Consider the following 19,174-nt stretch of genomic DNA (forward strand, 5'->3'; position numbering starts at 1 on the left):
ATAAGAGTGAAGGGACTTCCCTGGTGGTCCAGCGGGTAAGACTCTGTGCTCCCAATGAAGGGGGCCTGGGTTCAATCCCTGGTCGGGGAACTAGATCCTGCATGCATGCCGAAACCAAGAGTTCTCAACTAGGAGTCTGCATGCCGCAACGAAGATCCCGTGAGCTGCAACTAAGACCGGCAGCAGCCTAAATGAATAAACAAATATTTTTTAAAAAAATGAGTGAAAATTAAAACAATCCAAACAGTTACTCAGATATATTTTTTTAACTTGAATAACGAGTTGGTATTTGCAAGGCTATTGCTGCCTATGTACTATTTTAGGTATATTTAAGTATTATAGCCTGTTCCCTTTTGGGGAGAGAACTAGACTAAAAGTTGTGGAATTTGGGGTCTTTGTTCCACCAACTAACTCTATACCTGAGACAAATCATTTAAGTTCTTTCATCCTTAGTTTCTTTAGCCTTAATTTAAAGGATTTGATAGCTTGAACCTGATGTTCGCTTTTGTAATGCACCATGTTCAGGCTCTAGGAATGAGCCTGTCATTTACATACTAATAAGAATAGTATGGAGGATTTCCTGAATGCAGAATTTTTATTGTCAGCCAATGAATATCTCTAATTTGACTAAAAAAAGAACACTTAAGAGACTTTCCTTAAAGCTGGCCACTTAGTAGAACTGATGCCTCTATATTAGCCGGCAGATAGCTCTGGGGTTTCCAGGCAATCCTGTTTCGGGGCTGGAATCTCGGGGAAGCTGCTGTGAGGCACCGGGGAAATTTAAGCTTGGTGGAGATTTGTAGTAGGAGAGGGTGTGTCCTCGCTTCCTAGCTAATGCTGTGGGACCCTCTGGTGGCTGCAGTGAGTAGCTCTGCAGTGGGGTTTGCTTTCTCATGACTGGCCCTGGCAGAATAAGGAGCCTGAAGCCTTGTTTAGAAACCCGAGGATTGAAGACGGTGCTGGGAAGTGTATGGAACTGGTTTGAGACGGAGGCTGTGATTTAGGCGGGGACCCTGCCCCAGTCCCTCATGCCTTTGGTAGCATTCCTCAGGGCTTGAACAGTGGGAACAGTAATGCTCTGTGTACATGATGCAAAAAACAGCATGAAAATAGAGATATTAGATTGAACTATGTTTGATGCTATGTAGATAAAAGCCTCAATCGGGACATGGAATTCAACCAGTTTTATTGGTTGGCTTTTAAAGTGAATTCATTCTAACAGTTTTGGGCACAGATATTCTGAAAGCCAAAGTGCCTGGATATTGGAGGATATACTTGCTGGTCATCAATGGGGGCATCTTTGAGGTCTATATTGGTCATATCATAGAAAAAGAAAAAAGTAACCCAGGTCTCGCTTATTAAAAATTAACACAATAGTTTTATAGTCTACGAAAGAAGAGACTTTTTCTTGTCAAAATCAAAATACAGTTAATTCCCTTCTGTGTCTGACATTTTAGGCCCTCAGGCATATATTATTATAATATATATTGTATATTCATTATTGTGGGTAAGTTCTTGCTATCTTCCAGAATTCTCTATTAAAAGGTAGGTATCCTAAAAGAGAAAAGAGTAAAGTTTTTGTCTGCTTTTTTTGGGTGATCAGATCTAGTTCCTTTTGGGTAGTCAGCTGAAGTTTTAAAATGTCTTGCTTGTTTTACTTATTTTTTTAAGGGGGACATGACAAATAGAATTATAGCCTGGAACCTGCCTAGCATAGAGGTACTGAAATAAGAACTTCTGTCCAAATTGGGGAAAGAATAGGAGGGTGCAGGGGCTAGGGAAAGTGGATCTGCCTGCAGGAGTAGGGAGCCGGGGATTGAATAGGTGTCACGGAATAATTTTGGGAATTTGCCCCAGGCAGGGAGCCTGCAAGTTTTAGACAGGCTTGGGGGAGAGCTGCCAGAAAGCACTGGCCCAAATGTCATTGCACATTTCTCTGGTCTCTAGGTTCTACGAGGACAGCAACACTTGGGATGTGCACCAACAGTTTTTATGGGGGCCCGGCCTCCTCATCACTCCGGTTCTGGCTGAGGCAAGTGCTCCCACCGAGACACACTGGTGGTCTCTGCTCTTGCTCCTGCTAACTCCAGACTCCTCACTTCTTGGAACCATTTGTCCTCTTTCTGTTCCAAACCCATTTCCAACATCTGTGGCTGGGGCAGCCTTGAAGATGGTGTGTTGGAGTTTGGGGAAGATGGATATCTGATGGGTATACATTTTTGTCTCTAGAAGTCTTCTGTCCTTGACCAAGTTTCCAATCAGTATAGAAGTATCTACGGGTGACTCTGGGTTTAAGAATTGTCCTATGTGTTGTCAGATTCTCATAGCAGATCATGACTTGTTCCAGGATGCAGAGGCATGAGGGAGCAGTGACCCAGCACTCACTCTAAGGTCAGGGTGATCTGGGTGTGTTTGTTGTCTCTGCCACTTGGTACCAGTGCCGTCTGGGGGAAATTATGTGCTGCTTCCTCAGCTGTAAGATGAGATAATAATAGTATGTATCACTGGAGGCTATTGGGAAGATTAAATGAGGTACGCAGTGTAAAGCTGGAATTTTTTTTTTAATTATTCAAAATCCCACCCTCCAGCCCTGCCCTCTCTGCCAAGCCCAGCTTCACAGCACTGATGTCTCATGGCACTTCTCTTGATACGTCCTTTCCTCCAAGCAGAACTTGCCTCTCAACCAGTGAAGGGAGTCCCAGATTTTCCTGGTTCTTGTTTCATCACTTCTATGCACCATAGTGTCCTTCCTGTTTTCCACCTGGCTGCAGTTGACTCTGCTAACTGGTCTGGTTTGTGTCTAGAGAGGCTGTCTTAGTTTCCTATTGCTGCTATAACAAATTACCACAAATGCAGTGGCTCGTAGCAACAAAAATCTATTATCTTAACATTTCTGGAAGTCGGAAGCCCAAAATGGGTCTCACTGGGCTAAAATCACCATGTTGGTGGGGCCGGTTGCTTCTGGGGCTCTAAGGGAGAAATCCATTTCCTTGCCTCTTCCACCTTCTAGAGGCTGCCCGCATTCCTTGTTCTGTCTCCCTGCCTCGCTGTCATCACATCTGCTTCTGTGACTCTAAAGCTGGAATTTTTACCACAACACCTATTTCAATATTATGATTATTATTCCTAATATGGTTCCATCTGGGATTTTTCTTTGAGTGGCAAGGTTATTGCCTCTGTTAGAAGAAAAGCACAAGTTGGTAGAGAAAAGAAAGGCCATTTATGCATTCTCAGTATGTGATTAAGAAGTTTTATCCCCTTCAGAGGCTGGGCCATAAAGGACAATAGTTTGTTTTAATTTCAGGGTGCAGAGAAAGTGACAGCATATGTGCCTGATGCCGTCTGGTATGACTATGAGACTGTAAGTAGCTCTGACTTTTCTTAAACTCTTCAAGCTGCATAGACAAGATACGTCTGGGTAGACAGAAACATCTATCCATGCACTGAGGAATGTTTCTGTCGTGTTTGCAGTGATTTCATAGCAGAGTCAATAAAGTGAGACTAAGTCACTCGACATCAGTCATGATGAAATCTGAAAAAGATACTTTCATATACTTTATTCAGCAGCAAGATAAAGACGGAAGTAGAATGTCTCATGGGCAAATATTGGGGCCGATGGACAATTTGAGCCTGGTTATAAGTGAGATTCTTGTTCAGAAAACTATCAGTTTGTATAATGTATGTCAAATAGCCTCAGCGTGATACATGTTCCCCAAGCCCCCAGCTGATCACAAAACCCGTTGTTCTTAAATTCTTTCCCTTTTCTTGCTTGATGCCTGACTAGATAGCAATTCAACTAGGTGGGAGAAGGAAGGAGCTGGAGATAACTCCGCGTGTGGTTAAGAGGTAGCGGTGATGTGCTCATGTCAATGTGTTTGTCTACGTGCGTCAGGGGGGCCGAGTGAAATGGAGGAAGCAAAAAGTGGAGATGGAACTTCCTGGAGACAAAATTGGACTTCACCTTCGAGGAGGCTACATCTTCCCCACACAGCAGCCAGCCACAACCACTGTGGCCAGGTATAGCATGGCTGGGAGTTTCCTTTAAGGGGGAGGCTGACAAACCTAGTTGTTCCTGTTCCCATCTGTTGCCCATGGAGAAGATGCTGAAGCATTACGTGGAATGTGGGGAGGAAGGGCACGTATGTATGTGTGCGTGTGAGTGTGTGTGTGTGTGGTCATCAAACTCTGTTCCCTGGATTTCTGTGGGCCTCTTCTGGGGAAGCTGTGATTTAGAGCTGCATCCAAATGGATTTTGAAAGACCTTAATCCTGTCCTTCCTTAACCCCCCGACTTTCCCCTCGAAACATACTGACTGCGAGGGTGGTGAACCTTCCTAGTTTTCCTAGGAATATGTCAGTTTTAGCCCTGAAAGTCTCATGTTTTGGGAAACATCTCAATTCCAGGCAAACGGGTCTGTTGATCACTCCACCTGCCTTGATCAGACCATCATACTACCATGCTATGCACTCGACTCTTCATTCTCATTTCTAGGGAGTGGGGTCCACTTTCCACTCCCCTATAATCTCAATTTCCTGTTTCTTTCTTCCCACTGAGCCATTTCTTTCTTGTGATGCAAAATGGGGTTCAAAAATTACTTCTGTGCACTTCAAATCTCCTTCATGTCACTCATTTCTCCTTGATAATTCTTTGATGCTCAAATTATAGACTCCATCTGTACTAAAGAGGCACACATTCACATCTGTGTCTCTAAATCTATTAGCTTATTTGCTTTTAATAGATGGAGTTTTTTGGAGGTTAGAAATCTTTTTCTTTTGAACCTTCCTTACTGCCATAATTTTTCAAATTTAAACTTTTGTGATACTGATGGAAAATACTTATATATCCAAATACCACCTGGTTTCTTTTTCTCTAACTAATCAACTTCATGCTGTTCTGCACACTGATACCAAAATTGTCTTTCCAAAGTGAAGATCTCAATTTGTTGCTTCCCAGGTTAAAGTCTAAATTCTATCATTAGTAGGTCGTTCAAGGCCAGTCATAATCTGGTTTCAAGTTAACCTGTGTCTCCTGACACACCTTAATACACACCTGTAGGACAGCCATGCCAAAGATCTTGTTATTCTCCAAACATACTCGTCTGTTTCCCTGCATGTGGCCTTCAGCACCTATTACCCTTTTCAGCATTCTATGCCTGATACATTCTTAATCATCTCCCGAATTACACTCTGATTTCATCTGCGAGAAATCTTCCCCAACAATTCCAGCAGAGGATGTGCTGCCACTTCCAACTTTCTGGTCATTTTTTAATACTTTTTTTCCTTTAATATTGTTAAGTATTTCAGTCATAGTTATTCTATACTTTGTAACTGAAAATTCTATTATCTAAAATCCTTAGTGGAATCTAAATCTATTGTTAGTTGTTTTTGCCAACTTTCTTTCATGTTGGCTTGTTACCTCGTGTATTTAGTAATTTTTTGGTTTTTCAAATGTGGTGATCTCAAGGATCCAAATACGTCTCATTCCCCCAGAGATGATTAGCCTGCTCTTTGGTTGTAAGCCAGGACTGCTGTCAACTTGGGTTTCACATTAGCACCCTTCAAGGATCATGTGTTTAATTTATCTAAGGCCAAGTAGTATTTCAGTGGGTGAGTCCTTAAGAGTATGCAGTGTCCTCCGGAATATCTAGGCCACCATACCACTCGAGGTGTCATTGTGGACTCCTGTAAGGGTTTTAACTTTTGTGCCACTCTTTACTTTCTGTTTTGACTATTTGGTGAATATGTTTAATCTTTCTTACGATATTTAAGGTCATCAATGTAGTTCTGTTCTCTTTGTTTTTGTATCTCTTAGACTTCCTAGCAATGAAAGCTACTCAGTACATGCATGTTAAGTGAAAGCAGGTGATTTTGTTGACATTGGAACCTGGCTTGCACAGGGCGCAGTGGAAGGCTGACCTATGAAAGAATATAATAGGGGGTGTGAGGGATACAACAAGAGTAGGAAATCGGGAGGCGGTCTAGAGGAGGGGCGAAATAAGGAGAGATTTAAATGCAGTTGCTCCTTCTTTCTCTATGTGCATCTATTTCAGCCTCTTTTGAGTAGTGTTTTCTGTTTTATATTCTGAGTTATAAAGCAGATAATTAGAATGTTTTCTTTTTCTCTCTCGAAATGAACTAATAATAAATAATCAAATTAGGAAAATTGCCAATATATAGATGGACCTTATTGTATTTTCTTGCTTTCTGAGTCAACGTGGTTCTTAGGCAGGGAACAAATATATCCCCCTGACTGCAGTTAATACTTCTCCTGCATGTGTCAGCTGTAAAATGATTAGGCTGAACCAATTACTGTCTCGGATTTCTTTCTCTTCTAATAGTCTGTATTCAAAATAATAATAGCATCAGCAGGTTTTATTGCAGCTATTGCAGTGATTCTGGTGATTAAATTCTTGCCTCCTTCATAGATGTTTATTGCTAATGTTTGGAGTGATGCTCTCACCTGTGACATTACCCATTCTAGAAAGTGATGCCCCTGTTGATTTTGCCTTTGTGCCTGAAGAAAAGCAGAGCCGTCTGCTGCTAGTAACCTGTCCCATTTGAAATCTGATAGAATCCTTCACAGCTCATTTAGCAAAATTCTTTGAGCCTCAAGTCTTTGCCTCTCACATAAATCTTGTTTCTCACAGTCGAAGGAACCCTCTTGGTCTTATCATTGCCCTGGATGACAACAAAGAAGCAAAAGGCGAACTTTTCTGGGATGATGGGGAAACGAAAGGTGAGCACAATGTTGCTGTTTCCAAACCTGCATCTTCGAGTTACTCCTGCTGGTCATTCAGCGGTGGGAGAAATCTCACCAGGCCCAGGAACATTAATCACTCGAGAGAAGAATTTTGATTTCAGTTGTGCTGTTCAGGAATAGTGGTAGTTGGACCACAGGTGGAAGGAAAACACATCTCTACCTCTTAGAATTCTCCCACTGGCCAGCTGCATATATAGGCTCTCATTTTATTATCAAAGGGCACCTGAAAGAAATGTTTGCTAGACTGTTTCTGCCATTCAGTGCACACATCTTCCCTCCAAATACTTATGAACAAACATGGATGATGTGTAAAACCTACCTGTGCTAGTCAGGCAGTGAGAAGACACCTTTCTAGTGCACCCGAATCTAGCCATGCTTCTTAATCTGTCTCCAATACATTAACGATTCTTGTGGCTCAAGCTTAGGAAATAGCTTCACTTGAGGCATATGCCTTGGAAGCACTTGGAAGGGAACCTTTTCAAGGTTAAGGTAGGAAGGAAAAGGGAAAACAGTGTCTTGGCCTTGGAAACTCTCTCTCTAATCTTGTCATTCTCAACATGTAGCTTCAAGGAGTGCCAGGATGAAATCTGTCTTTCTGTGGTGGGCAGGCCAGAGTCTGATTTGTTTTAATCTCACTTTCAGATACTGTGGCCAATAAAGTTTACCTCTTATGTGAGTTCTCCGTCACCCAAGTGAGTAGTATATTTTTATGAATCTTAAGTGTGAGCTTTTGTCTGACCATTAGCTCATATGTGTTTGTGTATGTGTGTAATTATATTTGTAGCTTCATTTATGACAATAGGTGACCACATTTCAGTTTATGACTGAACACCTAATAATTGAATCATTCATGTTAGTAAAAAGAGGCAATGATATGGATAAATCAAAGCAGTCTTTTTAAATGAAGTTTTAAAAAATTTCTCTCTCTGTATGTATGTTTCTCTCTCTCTCCTTTTTCCACCCCCCTCAGGGGAAAAATAAGTTTGTACTTGAGCACACATTAGTAGAGACAGCTAAGAGCCATTCGAAGCGGTTTTGAGTATCCGGTCTAGGATGAAGTATTGGAGTGATTTGAGAATCTGTGTATTTAAGGCACATCTTTGTACTTAACTGTGTTGCAGAACCGCCTGGATGTGAAGATTTTGCAATCAACCTACACAGACCCCAATAATTTAGCATTTAAAGAGATTAAAATCCTTGGGACCCAGGAACCTACCAATGTTACAGTGAAACACAATGGTGTCGAAATTCAAGTTTCTCCTAATGTCACTTATGATTCTAACCTCCAGGTAAAAGCCCATTTTGTTGAGATAGTTTGTAAAGAATTCTTCATCGCTTATGATGTTCCTTGCTGCCAAGGTTGCATGGGTTTCTGAAGGACCAGAGCACACTCTGAAGACTGGGGTGGGGAGTCAGAGGGTTAGGACAGAAAAAAAATAAAGAGTGGGCCAGAGCTGGGATTAACAAAGGAGCTGCTGAGACATGGGAGGAGGTATACTGGTCCTTTATCTTTATTCCCTTATCTGTCCCTCAGTCTTCTGTCCTCTGACTGGAACAGAAGAAGAGCAAAGTCAGGAGTGTCGGGAACAGGATTAGAGGAAAACTGGGTCTGAAAGCTGCTGATTGATTGATGCCAGAATGGTTGAGGCGGGAGGTGGGATTCCCATTAATTAAAATTTCGAGGTGCTTTTTTTTTTTTTTTTTTTTACTGTATTGGGCTATATAGATTCTCACTCCAACACATACATTTTTAGGAAATATTTTAAGTCAAAGAATTGGATAAGCTTAGCTAATGGCTACTCACTTGGTTAGGTGATAATAATAAAATAATTTTTCCTCACTTTTAATGAGGCCTGAAGTTCCTGGATAGGCTGTAATCAGCTCCTCTGAAATCTTAGTGTTATGAGGAATCCTTTCCCCCCAACACTCCTTGCTACAGGTGCTCCAGATGATCCGGGTTTGGCAGCTGCTGGGTCAGCGTGGTTTGTGAGGCGCTGTCCAAGTTTGGAGAAAATAAGTAAATCTAATCTTCTACTATAATGATATATTGGTTGCATTTGACATTTTGTCCTCACGACATACATTGAGGATGCAGACGTTATAAAGTTAGAAATAAAGCATTACATGGCTGGTTGTGTGTACAGCAAAGTGCAAGCCATTTGAAAGATGCACATATAAAGATAAACTAATCAAATGTTTGATAAATATGTTAATAAATATACAACCAAAGGAACTCTTTTATTGTTTGAATTTAGGTGGTGGAGAAACACATGAAACTATTGGGAAGGGGACAGTCAACCCAACCCTACCTCTAGGAAATGTTAATGTATATTCTGCCCAATTTCATGTTCAAAGCTTAACGGAGTCATTGAGCAAACCTTTGGAGACATCAGGGCTAGAGCTGGACCTTGAAAGATGGTACATCTGGTCGAGATTTGTTCAGCTGCAAGTGACAGGAAACTCAGCAAAATGGTAGTTTAAACAAATTGGGATTTTTTTTCCCTATGGGATTGGATGTTTAGGAAGTGGTCAGTTGCTGGCATTGGTTCAGTGGCTCAAGGTTGTCAGGGTTGAGGTCTTTTCTTCTCTTGTGTTTGGAAATGGTGGCTTAATTCCAGTCACTCTAGCCTTGTTAGAGAACAAATAAAAATAAACAAAGAAGAAGAAGCTGGAAGAAAAAGGGAAAGGTGAAGGTGAAGGGAAGGGAGGGGCAGGCCCTTAAATCAAGAAAGAAATACTTGGCCAGTGGACTTGCACTTAGCCACAGTGCAAGGATACACAGTGCAAGAGGATACATTTGCTTGATACTTTCCCATTCTTACAGGTGGCCCTTATCACAGAAATTGATCTTGTCCTGGGAGGAATATACACGGTGGAGTGGGATGTGAAGATAAGGGATGCAGAAAAAATAGACTGTTATCCTGATGAGAACGGTGCTTCTGCAGAAAACTGTACTGCCCGGGGCTGTGTCTGGGAGGTAACCATAGTGACGGTGTTAATGTACATTAAAATCCTCTACTCTTTTTTGTTTAAATTGAAGTATAGTTTATTTACAATGTTGTGTTAATTTCTGCTATACAGAAAAGCGATTCAGTTATACATATATACAATCTTCTTTATATTCTTTTCCATTATGGTTTATCACAGGATATTGAATATAGTTCCCTGTGCTATAGAGTAGGACCTTGTTGTTTATCCATCTTCTATATAACAGCTTGCATCTGCTAGCCCCAAACTCCCAATCCATCCCTTCCCCACCCCCCTCCCCCTTGGCAACCGCAAGTCTGTTCTTTATGTCTGTGACTCTGTTTCTGTTTTGTAGATAGGTTCATTTGTGTCATAGTTTAGATTCCACATATAGGTGATATCATATGGTATTTGTCTTTCTCTGTCTGACTTCACTCAGTACGATAATCCCTGGGTGCATCGATGTTGCTGCAAATGGCATTATTTCAGTCTTTTTTATGGCTGTGTAGTATTCCATTTTATATATGTACCACATCTTTATCCATTCATCTGTTGATGGACATTTAGGCTGTTTCTATGTCCTGGCTATTGTGAATAGTGCAGCTATGAACATAGGGGTGCGTGTATCTTTTTGAATTGTAGTTTTGTCTGGTTATATGCCCAGGAGTGGGATTGCTGGATCATATGTCAACTCTATTTTTAGTTTTTTGAGGAACCTCCATACTGTTTTCCACAGTGGCCGCACCAATTTACATTCCCACCAACAGTGTAGGAGGGTTCCCTTTTCTTCATACCCTCTCCAGCATTTGTTATTTGTAGACTTTTTAATGATGGCCATTCCTGTGAGGCCATTCCTCACAGTGTGAGGTGGTACCTCATTGTAATTTTGTAAAATCCTCTACACTTTCACAAGCATAGCACCAGTGCCTATATCACTACTTAAAATCCATAGAAAGGACAGACTTCCAAAGTAACCTGAGTTTTTATCTGGATATGAAGAATAGGTAGGGATGGGAGTGGGAATTTTTTTTACAAATATTTTACATGGAGACCAGGAATGAAAACTTACGTCACTACCAAAGAGTATATAAAAAAATGACTGGTTTTATCTTTATCTGCCTGCAAATTGCCTTTTCTAGCCCCTTTATATTTGATAATCTTAGAACTCATGCTGAGCTGGATTTGGCTTTACTTTTCAGGTATCCGGTTCTCCTGGAGTCCCTTCTTGCTATTTTGTCAATGATCTATACTCTGTCAGTGATGTTCAGTATGACTTACATGGGGCCACAGCTGTCCTCTCCTTAAAGTCTTCTCCGTATGCCTACTCTTTGCCCTCCGTACCCGTGAACTCCCTCCGTCTGAATGTGACCTACCATAAGGATAACATGCTGCAGTTTAAGGTATGTGTTTACAGTATACGTGTCAAGTACTTACTTGGCACGTTTCACTTCCATTATTATTTGCTAGTCAAGGTTACAGAACCCTGAAATCAGTCTGCTCTTCTAAGTTAGCCATGCTACAATATGCTAGATCATTATCCTAAGAGTAATTGGAGACCATTGATGGAACAGTGACACCTGTTCTAAATTGCCCTTTGAAACGATTACTGTGTCTACTGTAAGGAAAGTGGTTAGGAGGACAAGAGTGAAAAAGGAGAGACAAGTTAGGAGGCTACCAGTTAGGAAATCCAGATGAGGGACTGAGCTTAAACCAGGTACAGAAAGGAGATGGAGAAGTGGACATCTTCGAGAGAATGAGAAGTAGCATTATGGGATCTGGTGATTAATTACAAGTAGTCTATGAGGGAGAGAGAAGCATCAAGACGATTACCATGTTTCTAGCTTGTGTCTCTATATGGATGGTGGTGACATTAACTGTGATGGGAAAACTGAAAAGGTTTGAGCTTAGGCAAAATAAAATGATGAGTTCAGTTCTGAACACTGAATTTGGGGTACATGAAATACCTACAAGAGTGTACTGATCTCTTTCTCTCCCATGATTTAATTACACCTCAGGACAAGAGATGGGCTGTTTTTGATATCTTTTTCACTATTGAATTGTAAGTTTCTCAAGGACAGGAATTTGTCCCTTCATCTCTGTGCTCCTGAAATGTAACACAAAGCTTAGGAGATAGTAAGTTCTCAAAAGTTTATTGAGAGAGTAGATGAAAGACTCAGGCCAGTGTGGCATTGCTTGAAATGTTCTTGACAATCTGATATCAACCTGGACGATGAGCTCTTTCACATCTTCTAATGTCGGGATGATACTATTTTATCTTGCTATCCTCACTCTAACACTGGCATGTGGTAGGCGCCTAATGGGTTTGAAATAAATTAACTTGATCAAGTTTCCAGGTTTAATTCTTTCCTATTCTACCTCCTGATTATATAGTAGCCTCTCAAAATATTTGCCTCTTTCTTTTAATTCTCTGTGCCTTTGCATTTATGTCTCTGCCAGGAAGCACTTGATTTTCATTCTGTGCTTGTTTAATGACTGAAAACCTTTTTAAGACTCAGCCTTTTCCCTCATGAAACTGTCTCAGTCTTCCAGAAACATTGTTAGGCATTTCCTTTCCTATAACCTCACAATACTTCTGTATAGCTCTACATTAACACGTATCACTCAGGTAGTGTGGGCACCTCTCTTTCACTTTCCATTAGTATGTGGACTTCTTAAAAGCAATAACTGTGTCTTACTCAGTTTAGTGATCCTTGTGTCTAGTACAGTATCAGGTAAGAATATAGTAGGTACTCAGTGAATCAATTTAGACCCCATTTTTAACAAGGACATCTATGATTATTTTAATCAAGTAGAGTTCACGTTTTTTGGGGGGGATTTTTTTTTTCAGTTCAGAAATGTTTTCAGGTATTCACATACACTCACACACGCACACACCACACACAAAGTAGTAATAAAGAATATATTCATAAATTCCAGACTGATTTCCCAAGGTAGAACCAATATCAAAGGAATGTGTTTCTGTAATACAGGCTTTAAAAATGAGATATGGGGGGCTTCCCTGGTGGCGCAGTGGTTGAGAATCTGCCTGCCAATGCAGGGAACACGGGTTCGAGCCCTGGTCTGGGAAGATCCCACATGCCACGGAGCAACTGGGCCCGTGAGCCACAATTACTGAGCCTGCGCGTCTGGAGCCTGTGCTCCGCAACAAGAGAGGCCGCGATAGTGAGAGGCCCGCGCACCGCGATGAAGAGTGGTCCCCACTTGCCGCAACTAGAGAAAGCCCTCGCACAGAAACGAAGACTCAGCACAGTCATAAATAAATAAATAAATAAATAAAAGAACGTGAATTTCTTTAAAAAAAAAAAAAAAAATGAGATATGACGGACTCAGATCAAGGTGGTAAATGTGACATTGTTCTTTGATTTGTTGATTAAATTTCCAGTATCATGAGCTTAAAGAAGACAAATGTAGCGTTCAGACTCTTTGTCAAAGACATCAAGTTTCTTCTAAGAGTATAGGTTTCAAGACAACTATACTTGCCTAAAATCTATTTCCTCTGGTCCTAGATTTATGATCCCAACAACAACCGGTATGAAGTTCCAGTCCCTCTCAACATACCCAGGGTTCCATCGAGCACCTCTGAGAGTCGACTCTATGATGTCCTCATTAAGAAGAATCCTTTTGGGATTGAAATTCGCCGGAAGAGTACAGGCAGTGTAATGTAAATGGCTCTTAGTCTGACTTGGAATTGATGATTACCTGTATCATTGCCAGGTCCATTGTCCTTGGAGATATACTGCTCATAGCAACACACTGTCCATTTCCAGATTCATGAACAAGTGATTTCCTTCTGTTCTTATGAGAAATCTTTAGTGCCCTGGGAATAATTCCTGAGGCAGCTGCAGGTACCTAGGGATTCATTCAACAAATGTTTATGAGGTGCCTTCTCCATAGTACGTGGTTATAGAAGATGAGCTCTCTCTTTTTATGACAGAAAATACTAAGGAAATAACAAAAATAATTTAAGTTAAAATATGTAGAGGTTTAGATAGTGACAACCGCTATGCAGGAAAAAGAACAGGGTAATTGATAATTATCGGGGGGTTACTGCTTTTGATACTGTGGTCAGAGGCGGTCTCTCCAAGGAGGTGACATTTGAAGTAGGACCTGGATGAGCAGATGCAGCCTCCCCCATGGAGATGGGGGAGGAGTGAGAGCACTTCAAGCAAATTGCGTAGTCAGTGCACAGACCAAGAAACAGGAGCAAACTTGCCTTATTAAGGGGAAAAAAGTCCAATGTGGTGGCAGTAGTATCGTAAGTAAGGAGGTGAGTGGGGGGAGATGAGGCTGGGGTCCAGGTGGCTTGAGATCAGGAATGGCTTTGAAGACGTCACAAGATGTTTCAATGAGAATCACTGAAGAATTGCAAACAGGGCTTGACATGATGTGCGATGCTTAAAAAATAATCATTCTGGATGCTGTGTAGAAAATGGACTATAGTGGGGCAAGGGTGGAAACTAGGCCTGCTGTGAAGTGGTGGCAGCTGAGATGGTGAGACAGATTGGATTTGGCATTCTGGAGGGACCACTAGAAGGAGGTAGTGATAGAGGAAAACAGAAGAAAGAACTGGCTCCTGGGCTTGGATAGCAAGGGAGTCTATGATTATCTTAATCGTATAGACTTTATGTTTTGTGTGGGAGGTCAACAGGGGGTTCTGGGTGGGAGGAGGAAATCAAGAGTTCAATTTCCCTGAGAAGTCAGTTGCTTGAAGCTATTAGAACAGCCCGTTTCTTTTGCACACATAACCCTTTTGTGTTGCAGTTGGGACTCTCAGCTCCTTGGCTTCACCTTCAACGACATGTTCATCCGCATCTCCACGCGCCTCCCCTCCCAGTACCTCTATGGCTTTGGGGAAACTGAGCACACAGCCTTTCGAAGAGACTTGAACTGGAACACGTGGGGAATGTTTTCCCGAGACCAACCCCCGGGGGTAAGGGCAGAGCATTTGGGATCTGTGTCTTTGCCTCTGTCCACCCACACTGTGTATGCTTCATGTTTCATCTTTCCAACACTCAACTTGGATGGTCACATTCTGCTTTTAGGCAAGTGGGCCAATTCTTGGGTTTCCTTGTTTCTTATGTGTTTATTTCACAGAGAAGACTAGACACACCTTACCAATCAATTTGTTGAGTTTCGTTCTCAATCTCTTGTCTTTTTTCACCCTTTGTCTTCTAACCTCCTGCCACTTCTCCCCATGACTCTCCCAGTACAAGAAGAATTCCTATGGTGTCCACCCATACTACATGGCACTGGAGGAGGATGGCAATGCCCATGGGGTGCTCCTGCTAAACAGCAACGCCATGGGTAAGATGATGCTGGCATCTCCCCTTATTTTTGTGAATCAGTCATCCTTGAGGGACTTTAGAATGTGTTTGATCATGTTGCCCCTGAAGTCAAAATTATTATCTTGTGGAGAGTGCTTTTTATTTTTTTTCTTCATTCTCTTTAGCCTTTCTGTTTATTTCAGTTCAGTAGCGTGTAGTAATAAGAATTAACTCTTATTTGGCATAAACAACGTAAGAAGGGGTAGCAAAACCAAGCAAGTCCCAAGTATCCTGGAGGTCAGCCAGTGGGAGCCACTAATATAATTTGAATTAGTGATGAAGCCGTGGGTCAGAGCACTCGCTCTGGGGGTACGAGGGTGTAAAGAAAAGTTGCGTGGTATATTGGAAAGGGGGTGGAAAATCAGGAAGTGGGGTTAAAAAGCATGCTTGTGAAAACTGGTGAAATCTGAATATGCCCTCTATCTGAGCTAATAGTATTGTATCAACATCAGTTTCCTGGTTTTGACAATGTACAATGGTTATGTAAGAAGTTGTCATTGGGGGAAGCTGGGTGAATTGTCCAAGAGAACTCTTAGTGCTACTTTTGCAACTTCTTGTAAGTTTTAAACTATTCTGAAATAAAAATGATAATAACAATTTTTAAAGAGCAGAAGGACAAAACATATAATAAGGTAATAAGTGCATGAAAGGGAAGAAAATCCAGGCGCAGATTACCCTGCAGACCTTCACTTAACTTTTTAAATTCTGTGTAGGTATAGTACAAAATACCTTCTCTCAGTACGCTACAATAAGGAGGCATAGGAAGAGGGAGAATGTATGAATTTCAGGGGTAATTTCTCACTTGAAGGTTTCCACATTGATTGGTATTTTCCTACATTTCCAGATGTGACATTCCAGCCCTTGCCTGCCTTGACATACCGTACCACAGGAGGAATTCTGGACTTCTATGTCTTCTTGGGACCAACTCCAGAGCTTGTCACTCAGCAGTACACTGAGGTAGGAGGGAATTCAACTGGTTACCAAGTATTTATACAGCACATTCTGTAGTTCTTAGATGATAACTAGAATTTTTGGTCTTTCTGGGAGACAGGTAGGCTATAGAATAAGGAACAATAACTACATCCTGATAACCGTTATATTCGTAGCCTCTCAGGGCATTGCAGAATAGCAGAAGTATCAATAGTAGTGGTGCCACTGGTGGTAGTTGGCAGTGACAGTGGTAATAGTGGCGATGGTGGTGATGGTGGTGGTGGTGATGATGGTGGTGACGATGGTGGTGTCAGTGAGGGTGGTGATTGTGGCAATGGTGGTGATGGTGGTGGTGGTGATGATGGTGGTGGCAGTGAGGGTGGTGATTGTGGTGGTGAGGGTTGTTGTGGTGATGATGGCGATGGTAGTAATGGTGGTGGTGATGATGGTGATGGTAGTAATGGTGGTGGTGGCAGTGAGGGTGGTGGCAGTGACAGTGGTAATAGTGGCGATGGTGGTGATGGTGGTGGTGGTGATGATGGCGGTGATGGTGGTGGCAGTGAGAGTGGTGGCAGTGAGGGTGGTGATTGTGGTGGTGAGGGTTGTGGTAGTGGTTGTGGTCATAGTGGTCCCAACAGTTGCTTTGGCAGCAGCAACAAACACAGACATAAAACTTACTATATGTCACTGATATATTACTTGTTGCATGTCAGAGCACTTTATATACGTTAACTCATTCAGTCTTCACAAAAACACTATGAAACAAATATATTATTATCCTCAATTTACAAGTGAAGAAACAGATATAGAAGAGGTTATTTCACTTTTGCCCAGAGTCACGTAGCCAGCAGAGACTGGATCCCGTATGGTTACCCAGGCATTTTGGTATTTTGCTTCTGAATTTCGTGTTCTTAACCAGTAAGCTGGTCTGCCACTAGGAATCAGAGTAAAATCAGGTTTTCCAAAACTCCTAGGGAGAGAGGTCAAGTCCGGCAGGAAGCTTTCTCCAAGTTATCTCAGTGGCTCTGCATCCTCTTAGTTTCTCTCTGGATTTGAATTTGTTGATTATCTGACTGGGGACACTGGAAAAATATTCTTATTACTTTGTGTACAACTTTAACCCAGATTCTTCTTTTTAAGGACTAAATTTTCTGTTTATTTTCTAGTTGATTGGTCGGCCAGTGATGGTTCCTTACTGGTCCTTGGGGTTTCAGCTGTGTCGCTATGGATACAAGAACGACGCTGAGATTGGTAGCTTGTACGATGAGATGGTGGCTGCCCAGATACCCTATGTGCGTTGTCAGTCTGTGGGGTACTGGCTCTGGGGCCGCATGGCCAACCCTTGTCTCTGTATCTGGATTAGATTGTCTGATTTTTATCAGGTTCTATAAAATTACAAAGTACTTTCTCATACAGTATCACACTCAGCCTCACCCCTGCCCAGTAGTAATATAAGGGGGGCGGGTGTCATTGTCCCCAACTTGAAGAGTCACAGTGATTTGCCAAAGGAGGGGGGCATTGCGTCAGCCTGAGGGCTCTTTCTGCTAGATCATGCTTCCGTTTCTTTCACATGACTTCACAACATCTAGTCAAAAACATTCTTGCTACCGTAAAAATGTTGCCCAGAGAGCAGCTTTGCTTAGTTAAAAGAAATTGACCCAAATTCAGTCAGACCACTGTGTGTGTAGATATAACCTCAGTTCCAACGCTTTGCTGGCACTGCAGCCCAGTGTTCCCACAGCTTTGAGCTAATTCCTGGTTGAATGTAGGGATCTTGGGACTGGTTTCCAGAGGAAATAATTATGGAAACAAACTCCGCCTTCACTTGAAGATGAGAGAGGTCCACTAATCAGAGAATTGGTCCCATAAACCATTTACATACTTAATTTTATTCTATTGATTTTTCTATTGTTTACGATTGTTCCTACTAACGGAAAGTATAGCATGCAATATTTTATTCTTAATAAGAAAGCTGTGTCTGATAACCCCCAGGATTAGTTATTCCAAAGCAATTACAGGTGCTTTTGTTTGTTTTGTTTTAATGGGCTTACTATCCATGTTGTATAAGTACCGGGTAGTTTACATTATGTTATTTTTTCTGAGCCACTGATACCAGGGGCAGCCTCTGGGGATGGGGGTGGTAACCACAGTCGCTCCTTATACTGGCCCTTCACAAAGCACTTTCATCTGCTGCTTTCATTTATCTCCACAGCCTTGCCAGTTCGGCATTATCATCCTATTTTGTGCAAATTTAGTTTTTTTCTATTTTACGACTCAAAATTTGAAAATTAGGTGAATTTCCCAGAACCTAATACCTAACAAATCACAGAGGTGGGATTTGAAAGAATCAAAAAGATGCCGACTGAAATTCACCATTGGTTAGTGGAGCGCTGTTCTCACGTGGAGCCTGGGCTTTTGCAAGGTTCCTTTGTCCTCCTCCAGGACGTGCAGTACGCGGACATCGACTACCTGGAGCGGCAGCTGGACTTCACTCTCAGCCCCAAGTTTGAGGGGCTTCCAGCTCTGATTGCTCGAATGAAGGCCGACGGGATGCGGGTCATCCTCATTCTGGTCAGTCCCCGTGTGAACGGGCGGAGTCTGTTTGGAAGAGTGAATGGGATTTGGTGGAGAAAGCTTTGTACTTGTGTTTTCTTCCATGCTATGAGTAGAGAAGTTGAGGTTCAATAAGAAAAGTGTATTTCCCTGGATTCACAGAAGCTCTACAGCTCAGGTGGAAGCTGATGCCTCCGCTTTTGAAGACTTCTCCATTTTTCTACCCTGGCTCTGGTTTTCTCAGCTGACCTGTGCTTTGATTTCAGGACCCAGCCATTTCTGGCAACGAGACAAAGCCCTATCCCCCTTTCACGCGGGGTGTGGAGGACGACGTCTTCATCAAAGATCCGAATGATGGAAGCATTGTCTGGGGAAAGGTATGCTCTGAGCAGTGATCCACTAATCCCCACACTGTTAGTGTGTCTGTACATTTTTTTTTTTTCTTTTCTGTTTGGACTCTGAGGTCAGAAGTTGTCATTTTCTCCATCAGTATTTGTCACCACTGTTAAGGAATTTTAAAGGAATGTATGTGCATTGTGAGATCCACTTTTCTTTAGATCAACCCTACAAGAAAATCAAATGATCACCTCTAGGGCATAGTTTATAGTTTCTTAGGAAAT

At 41.9% G+C, this 19,174-nt stretch overlaps 1 protein-coding gene across 1 annotated transcript in view; it reads left to right on the top strand.

Annotated features, from left to right (window-relative positions):
* The window catches only part of MGAM (maltase-glucoamylase), a 155,239-nt gene that overhangs the window by 108,225 nt on the left and 27,840 nt on the right, over positions 1-19,174 (top strand). The window contains exons 21-35 of the mRNA XM_082473191.1: positions 1,948-2,032; positions 3,305-3,361; positions 3,893-4,017; positions 6,647-6,735; positions 7,402-7,451; positions 7,881-8,048; positions 9,584-9,736; positions 10,926-11,126; positions 13,254-13,408; positions 14,509-14,677; positions 14,955-15,051; positions 15,916-16,028; positions 17,168-17,293; positions 18,444-18,572; positions 18,821-18,931. Coding sequence (XP_082329317.1) covers positions 1,948-2,032; positions 3,305-3,361; positions 3,893-4,017; positions 6,647-6,735; positions 7,402-7,451; positions 7,881-8,048; positions 9,584-9,736; positions 10,926-11,126; positions 13,254-13,408; positions 14,509-14,677; positions 14,955-15,051; positions 15,916-16,028; positions 17,168-17,293; positions 18,444-18,572; positions 18,821-18,931 — 1,828 coding nt within the window. The remainder of the gene's footprint in view (positions 1-1,947; positions 2,033-3,304; positions 3,362-3,892; positions 4,018-6,646; positions 6,736-7,401; positions 7,452-7,880; positions 8,049-9,583; positions 9,737-10,925; positions 11,127-13,253; positions 13,409-14,508; positions 14,678-14,954; positions 15,052-15,915; positions 16,029-17,167; positions 17,294-18,443; positions 18,573-18,820; positions 18,932-19,174) is intronic.

This window comes from Balaenoptera physalus, assembly GCF_965194825.1.
Source record: "Balaenoptera physalus genome assembly, chromosome: 8".
Classification (NCBI taxonomy): Eukaryota; Metazoa; Chordata; class Mammalia; order Artiodactyla; family Balaenopteridae; genus Balaenoptera; species Balaenoptera physalus.